Source organism: Oculina patagonica, chromosome 7 (assembly GCF_052425735.1).
Source record: "Oculina patagonica isolate OP01 chromosome 7, crgOcupat, whole genome shotgun sequence".
In the NCBI taxonomy this organism is placed as follows: Eukaryota; Metazoa; Cnidaria; class Anthozoa; order Scleractinia; family Oculinidae; genus Oculina; species Oculina patagonica.
The window spans coordinates 18511204-18519585 of record NC_135764.1 but is presented as its reverse complement, the minus strand read 5'-3'; the positions used below and the strand labels follow the sequence as shown (position 1 = coordinate 18519585).

At 39.2% G+C, this 8382-nt stretch overlaps 1 protein-coding gene across 1 annotated transcript; it reads right to left on the bottom strand.

The window, feature by feature from the left end:
* Positions 1 to 514: 514 nt before the first annotated feature.
* On the bottom strand, positions 515 to 8118 carry LOC144659725 (uncharacterized). Its single transcript, XM_078520221.1, has 3 exons — positions 8017 to 8118; positions 7494 to 7564; positions 515 to 6267 (listed from the first exon to the last, which is right to left on the bottom strand). The coding sequence occupies exons 1-3, from the start codon at positions 8019 to 8021 to the stop codon at positions 1610 to 1612; spliced, it is 4734 nt and encodes a 1577-aa protein (XP_078376347.1). The 5' UTR covers positions 8022 to 8118; the 3' UTR covers positions 515 to 1609.
* Positions 8119 to 8382: the final 264 nt, after the last annotated feature.

The following is an 8382-nucleotide window of genomic DNA, read 5'->3' as shown; positions in this document are numbered from 1 at the left end:
CCACTATTCAGATCTGCTAGTGGACAGAAAACCTTTTACTATCAGGTTGTTAGTCTTTGGAACACTCTGACACCTAAAGTTAAACTTTGCCAATCCCAGAGAGAATTTAAACAATCCTTGAAGCGTCTACTTTTAACGGAATTCTTATGTTAATTAATTTTAATTTTTATTATATTCATAGTATATTTATAATATGTATTTATAGGTTTAAGTATATGTATTTATTTAACTCTGAAAAGCCTCAACAGGGATGGGTTAATAAAATTTGTATGTATGTATGTAAGATTTTCCTCAAGTAAATAAAAAGATCTTTTTTGAAGCAATTCAAATTCGGGGTTTCAAGTTTTGCCTGTTTGAGTGCCTGGTACCTGAGCATTCAGATTAAGAACGATCCCCTTTAAGAACCTGATCAGCCTGATTTCTCAACAGACATCCATTATATAAGAAGAGACATTTCAAGCTGTGGCTACTGTCGAAAGGGAGATATTAAAAAAATCAATTTGTCAAGAATCCAAGCTTTTTCACATACTTTATTTTCATAAATTCGTTAGACGAATTTTGGTCACAATAAAATATAATAATTTTCACAAATTCATCAAATTGAATTTAAGTCACATTAAAATAAATATCAGGCTTTAGCTATACTGGCATAAACATTATGATTTCTTTGCTCAGACAGAAGTTTACAATGTTTACTTAACCGCAAGTCGATGTTGGAACTTAGTTATAAAGCGCAATTTTCAAAGATTTGACAACTCATGAATAAACTGAGACTTGGCGAGAATGTATACTCTTATTATTCACATAATGATAATAAAAAAATACCACATGCGTGTCCCAAATTGGACGATATACCATACGTCGTTAATTTATTATATAACTGAGTCGTTTTTTTGTCACTTCTCTTAACAGGCCCGTCCTTAAGTAAATTAGAAAAAGGATCAAGGCGAAACAAAGCTGCAGTAAAATGATTCTTTCACGGTATAGAGTTAAGCGTGTCTCTGGTCGCGAAAAGTATGAAAGAAGTGATTCTAATTTATAATGCAGCGCTGATTGACATAATCCAGGATAAGTGTCACAGTTTTTTTATTTATGGTATCTGTTATTTTATTTATTTATTTTTGATTCACATGTTTTACTTTAGCTGGCTGAAAGTATAAATGCAGGATAAATGACAATGAGAGTTGACAACAGTTGAAAAGAGCTCAAACCCTTGCTCTCTTTTCATCGCAAACTCTACGACACTTTCATCAAGAATAAATAGTTCAAGAAAGTCTCGTCATTGAACTTTTGACATTTTCGTTTGATACAAGCTAAACTAGCAGCAAAAACAAACCAAAATAACAACAAAAAATTCCTTCACACAACTGTGAGGAATAGAAACATTGATTAACTTTTATGTTGTATTTGCATAAATGGACCTCAAGCTCGAACACCTGAGACCAGTTATTAAACTCACACATCTTAAATCTTTTCAATCTGTTATTACAAGTGCTATTCTTCAATTTATCTTCTGCGAAAACGTACAGGTTCAACAGGAGTTCATAGTGTAATTATTGTTAGTTCTTATGCTTCAAAGTTTAGATCTGCACTTGTCTAACGAATTCCTTTACCACTCAGTATCAGTCGACCTACACGGACAGCTAGAGAGAACCTTCCCCAAATACGCCCATTCACCTTTTAGTGGAGGGGAAGGACCCTCGATAATTGGTCTACACATGTCTCTATCTCCTCTGAGAGTATTATGCACCACTGCTGTTCTCTTGTCACCTCGTTCTTGCTTGTGGTTTTGAGGGGTTGTCATGATCTTGTGGGGTAGCCAAGGACCTGATCTGTTAAAAAGAGTGGGTAGACGAAGATGAACTAGATCGGGCTCTCTAAATGCCGAAAAACGTGGTTGGTGAGGTCGCAACGGTGGATGAGCCATAGTCCAGCTCCCTCGCCTGTGACCTTGATGGGACCATGGCATCCAATGTTTTTCTCTGTTGTCTTCATCTCCATCACTCTCATCCTCGTGGCTGAAGTCACGGGGAATAAATATGTTGTGCTGATAATCCCAAAAACCTTCGTCACTATCTTTATGAGCCATTACCACCAAGGGGTTCGAATGATGTTTATATCCCCAGAAATGGCGCCTGTGGGGAACTACAGGATGATGGCGAAATCCAAAATGACGGGGAAATCCAAAATGATGTGGAAATCCAAAATGAAAGGGAAATCCAAATGGATGTATTTTTCGGTGGTAAGGGCGACGTTTATTACTTTGCCGTTCAAAGTCTGGTGGAGATGTAAGGTTCTCATCTGCATCCATTAGTGACGACCTTTGAGGAGGTTCTGATTGGGAATACGCTTCGTCAGTATCCATAAGAGTGCTGCTTGGCACCGTCATACCTGTCAACACCTTCTCGATGTCTTTGCTTTCTGTTTTCATTTCTTTGTTAATAGTCGCTTTTACTTGATCATTAAGGACAGTCATCACCTGGTCCAGCTGCAAAGCAGGGCTACCAGACATCTGTGGGTTGCCATAATAAACAACACCTTGAGTAACAGGACTTTCCTGTTGACTAAAAGATTGAGGGGTATTGGCTAAATAATGTTTCTTTTGACATGTCAGAACTGTCGCACTTGTCTTTCCATTGTTAGGGTCCGCGTGGCAATCTAATTGTTGCTGTGTGTGCTCGTTTGCAGCTGAAGCTATCCTGGAGTCTCCTTCTTTGGCGGAGGCAATTGGAATTACCTTTCCACCTACTGAGAGAGACCCATGAACTCGTTGCATCGGATTCAAAACGATATTCAAGGTAGGAACGTCTTGAGATTGCATCGTCGTATCATACTGTTCCCCTCCTTCCAGAAATCCTCCAGTGGGTTCCGCGAGGAGGTTTTCTTGTTCTCTTTGCTGTTCTGGTTGTATGGTGGGGCGCGAAACCTCTTCCATTTGAAGACCATCAACATTTCCTGTCAAATCCTGTCCTACGTTGACAAACCTGTGACCATGCTGCATTAATGTTTCTGTATTTTCTGTGTTCAAGTTACTGCTTTGATTTGCTTTTGCATGTAAGCCCAATTCCTGTTTGGATTGGTTTTGCAGCCGGTCTTGAGAGTTAACAGTGTTTTGAAGGCCATCAGCTTGGGCCTTTTTTAGTTGCTCTTCTATTCCTTCGGAAATTTTCAATGCCGGAACTATGTCTTCCTGAAGAAGTGGAAATGGTGCTATTTGGTTGGCATTCATACCATTTGTTTTGTTATTGTTAGAGGAGGTGCGATTCACAGTTTGCAAAGACTGAAAATAAATGTTTTTGTTGTCATTGGTCCTGTCGTGAGATTGCGTGGAATAATCTTGCTCAGCAGGTTGACTCTTTGCTGAATCAGAAGTGCGCTCGTTGGAGGTAACGTTACCATTCTCGGCCGGCCAATCAGAGGGATTCGTCTGCGGTATAAGCAGGGTGTTTTCGTTGGGCATTGAAGCTTGGGTTGCAGTTGGACCTGAAATGATAACTGTTACATGACCATTTGCGTTTGTGATCTTTTTCCCTGCATCGTTTACAATAACATGGTACGTCTCTGGTTCTTGAGGGTTTGTGCTTATCTTTTTTATAATGGCAGATGGCTCTTGTGTATTCAGAACCTGTGGCACCGTTTGATGTGTTTCATTTGATGACTTTGGAAGATGTTGCACTTCAGACTGCATTTGCTGGGTGGTATTCTGTTTTTGTTCTGATTGTTTGATGCTTTTTATTTCCTGGATGTGTTGATCAGAAGTACCTTCTCTGGGTGAAGTCGAATTTGTATCATCTATATGGTCCGTGGAACCTTCTACATTCTGAATGACAGTTTGGTTTCCATCATTGCTGCTGTCTTGATGGGAAACGATTGGATTTGAAGAGTTAATTACACCAGGAGGTGCATTATGACTGCTCGTGTGCGTGTCTTTCAAGGAATCTTGCTCGGGTTGAGCATGGACTGAGGCGTTTTCTTTGTTTAAAGCTTCATTCTTCTGACCATTTATAGTAACGTTGTCCTGGCTACCCGATGCAGAGCTTACACTGTCATCAGATTTTGTCTTATTAATTTTTGCGATATCAACCACTCCCTGATATATCGGTTTTCCTATATTATCTTGAATAACAGCACTAGCTGGAGTTTGTCCATGGTCAGAGTCTTGCCACTCTTGATTATTTGGCACAGCATACAAAGAGTCGGAGATTGAAGGGTCAACCTGTCCATCTTGGTTAGATTCCATAGAACTTATGGCACTTTGTAAAGCTTTGTAGCCTTTGGTTGCGCTTGCTGCTTCATTACCTTTAGCTGTATTTAGAAAGTTTGAGATGTAACCATTGACATTATATGGGGTATTCTCTGTTGCCGTATTGTGGCGCGGAAAGCCGTTAGCATCAGCTGAACCCTGGCTACCGAACCACAGAAAATGGTTACCAAGATTAATAACCTGGCGCGCCGTGACATCACGATGTCGCTTTCTGTGTTTTCGTAAGGCTCGACTTTTTCTTGGGGAAACTGTACTTGAAACCAAACTGTTTTTACGATGATTCTTTGTTAAATGTTGCAGAAGAGTGCTTCGCTTATTCCTGTGCTCTTTATCTTTGTAATACAGTCTCCCTTGTGCGCTTTTCTTCGAAAACTCTTCTTTGTCGGTATCAAAAATAGCCCGGTTAGCAGAAAAGATAACAGACGAAACGGAAGATGAATTCAGAGCTCTTGCAAGACTTTCATCTTGCTGGATCTCCGCCTGACTTTCTCGCATTTGCGGACTACTTGGTCTTCGGTCTAATAAAGCGTCATTTGAGGTTGGTTCTACGAGGTTTTCGGAAAAAGTTCTACCCGCTGGGGATTCTTCGCGAAAAGTTTCATCAGTAACTTCACCACCCAAGTTTGCGCTATTGGTCAAGGGCTCAGCTCTGGAATCGATTACTTCTGAATTGAGCTTTTTTAGAAGCTTATTACTTTGCCTTCCTTTTTCTTGTTCTTCTGCAATGACCTTATCCAGCGTTACGTTTAGAAAGTAACTGTTAGTAGAGTTACTTTCTAAATCCTTCGGTGAGTATTCAGACGATTTGAAGGTATCATTTGGCTCAAGGTGAAAATGGTTATCCTGATAAGAGCCTTTGGACGGTATTGAAGTCGGTAACTGTAAGTCAAATGATTGTTCTTTCCTTAAACTGGTGACGTTGATTTCAAGTGAAGGTGCTGTCGCTTGCGGCGAAATCTGCTCGTTGCTCTGTGTTTGGTTCGTCTGCGGTAACAAACTCGTGGACGCTGTCTTCGTGTCTTCTGTCTTCAGGTTTGATTCAGAGGTTGTATTGCCTGATGCATTATTTTGTGTAACTTCAGAAGCCTGTTGATATACTGCTGTGTTAGGAATTGAGGCATTTTGTATTCTTATGCCAATTCCTTGAGATGCAGTTGGCTGCTCCCCAGTATGATTTGCAGTTGTATCAGATTTATGAACCAACTGCACATTTGCCAGAGTTATGTTCATTGTGGTATTGTGAGTCATCACGACAGCTTGTGTGCTCTTTGATACCATATTGTTTAGTTCTGAACCGTCAACCGCCAAAGTCGCATTTTCTGGAGCTTTTCCACTTTTTGGCAAATTCGTACTTTGTGACATGACAACTGGACTATTTGCTCTTCCTTTGGTGTTTTCATTGGAAGCCTGAAGATCTTTCATTTTGGTACCATTTTCTCCAACTGTATTAGCAGATGCTATCTTCACAGAAGTTTGTAAAACTTGTGAGCTATCTTTTGTTGAGATTTGTTTTGGCATATTTGCTACAGGTGTAACGTTTTGTGCAATTTTGATGCCTTGGATTTCCCCAGTTGTTGTTTTCTCTTGGTTTCCTGCTGCTTTTTTCATCTCATTAGATGCCCACTTAGCGCTATCTTCGTCATCTGAAATTCCTAAGATTCCATAATCAGCAATCAGGTGGGGAGTTTGAGAGGTTGTGGGTGTACCTGCTTTGTAATTACCAACATATCCATCCTTGTTTCTGTCGTCATGCGGTTGACTCATTCTATTGCCTTCGGAGATGCCACTCCCATCGGCGACCTCGGAATGTTTCCTTGCTTTATCTTCAGTAGCAAACCATCTGCTTGCTAATCTTCTCACAAACTCAGTGTTGGGTTTATAAGAAAGAGAAATTTTACGCTCTCGTTTCAATTTCTCATTTTTCTTCAAGGCATGAGATAAGTCTCTTTTTTCTAGCAGGCCAGTATGGTGATGTGAGTAGGAACGTATTGGTGGCTCGGATTCTGTAAAATATTTAAGAGAAAGACATTACAATCTGTCATGTTTTAGATATTTTCCCTATCCTAGCAACTTCCAATACATTCTCTTACATGAAACCTTAATGATGTTTTCGCAACTTCCAAAGCTATCATTGGGACGGAAGTCAGAAGATACCTGTAAGACGCATGAGCAGATCCTCTCTTTTTAAGCTCGCACAAAAAATTCAACAACAACACGGCGGTCATTGGGAGAGTTCAATCCTGCTCCTTTTTAATAGCGGTTGGAGACGTTTTCTCAGTTATGTCTTAAAAGCGGGGAAAATGTTTTCGAAAATGCTTTTGTTGTTGACACGCGTTGTTGTTGCGAAATCAAACCACGACGGCAGTGGCAATGAAAAAGTGGTGATCTAAATTTCCAAGTGACGGTTTAGCTTGGTGTAAAACCTGTGGAATTTTTTGTTTTGGAGCTATTGTTTTCCTACTGTGTATTGTTTCGAGGTTCTTTGCTGGCTTGGTCGCGAAAGCGCCAAATTCTGTTCTTTTTGAGAGAACGTGAACTACGACGACGATTTTTTCGGATTTGCGTTTACATTTTCAGGGAAGATAGTTCTGACCCCTTTGGAGACACTGAACGCATCCAGCCAGTGGTATTCTATAGAAAAATTTAATTCATCCTTTAATTGACGTTGTCCTCGGCATTGCTGTTTACATTACTTAAAACACTTACTGAGCTTTCTGTCAAATTTCTCGGGAAAAGACGGCCAGCCGCCGCACCGTTGAAAAACCGCTGACTAGAACGTGAATTGACTGCTTTGCAAGTTGTGATAACATCCCCCACCACTGCACGTATCACTTTAACTTCAACTTCAACTAATGTTAGGGTATGTACGTAAAAGGCCAGGAACATTCAAAACTTCTACCAGATCAACTCGCGAGGGAATTTAGACTGATAAAATTTAGTTCCTTGACGATTACATGTATCTCAAAATCAGTTGCGATTTCATTTACGAAGCTATAATAATTTTGATTCGGAGATCGTGAGAAAAGTTACTAGCTTTGTTGTAAAGATAATAGTGATCATGAAGGAGAATAAACAAAGTATTCTAAATGTTCTTTTATATTACCTTGTTTTCTTTATATGTATTGCATAGAAGCTGTTCTATTGTGTCTTAAGAAAAGTAATTGTTCTACAGATTAAAGACACAACAAAAGTAATGTTGTCAGTTGAAACACAAAACATAAATGCGTACCTGCTGAGACTAACACGAATCCCTTCGCCAAAACAAACGCCAACAGGGTCACCACAATGTTATGTTCCGCTCTTTAAAGAGTAAACAAAGTAAGAGCAATATAGAAGAGAGATTCGCCAATAAAATAGGAGTCTTAAAAAAACTGGTAACTTAAAAGGGGAGAAAAAGATTTAATTAAATTATCTTAACCAAAGTTTCTTCAACCACCTGCTTTAAAAACTCAATCAAACATGTGTCACATTGTTCTGTTAGCCTTCACAATAATTGGCCCGCAAAGTGAAGAATAAAGCCAAACAAAGTTTATATACCTTCCGCTATTTTACAGTGATTCAGTTTATAGATTCTTTTAGTATTTCAGTGCTTTTTACAAAGCAGTGAAGTAAATCTAAAGCTATCGTTTTTGTGTCTTCAAGAATATTATATTCAAGGCACCTGAAAATGTCAAATACTCTTATGAGATATGTAGGACGAGACGATTTCTAAATATCATCATCTTATATTTATCATTTTGTATTCACCTCACCTCATTTTGTAGCCATAAATTAAAAAATTCCTTTCAATGAACCAAACATTTCAAAACATTTTCGATTCTAGCTTTCCGGTTGTTGAGATGCATTCTATTTCCATGATCTCAACAGCTCTAACGTCGTGAAGTGATAAATATTTATTTCTTTGAGGATCAGTGATCTTTTGCTAGAAATACATAATTTCACTGGCTGGTGTTCTGTTGTGGGCTAGCCGGTTTTGAAGAGGTTCGATGCAGGAGACTGCCTTTTCTTGCTCACTTGAGAGCAAGGTAACTTAAAAGCAGTTTTCAGTGACTTATTCCCTCTATTTATAGCGATAGTTAACTGATTGTTTTTACTTCAGGGAACAAATTCATGCTATA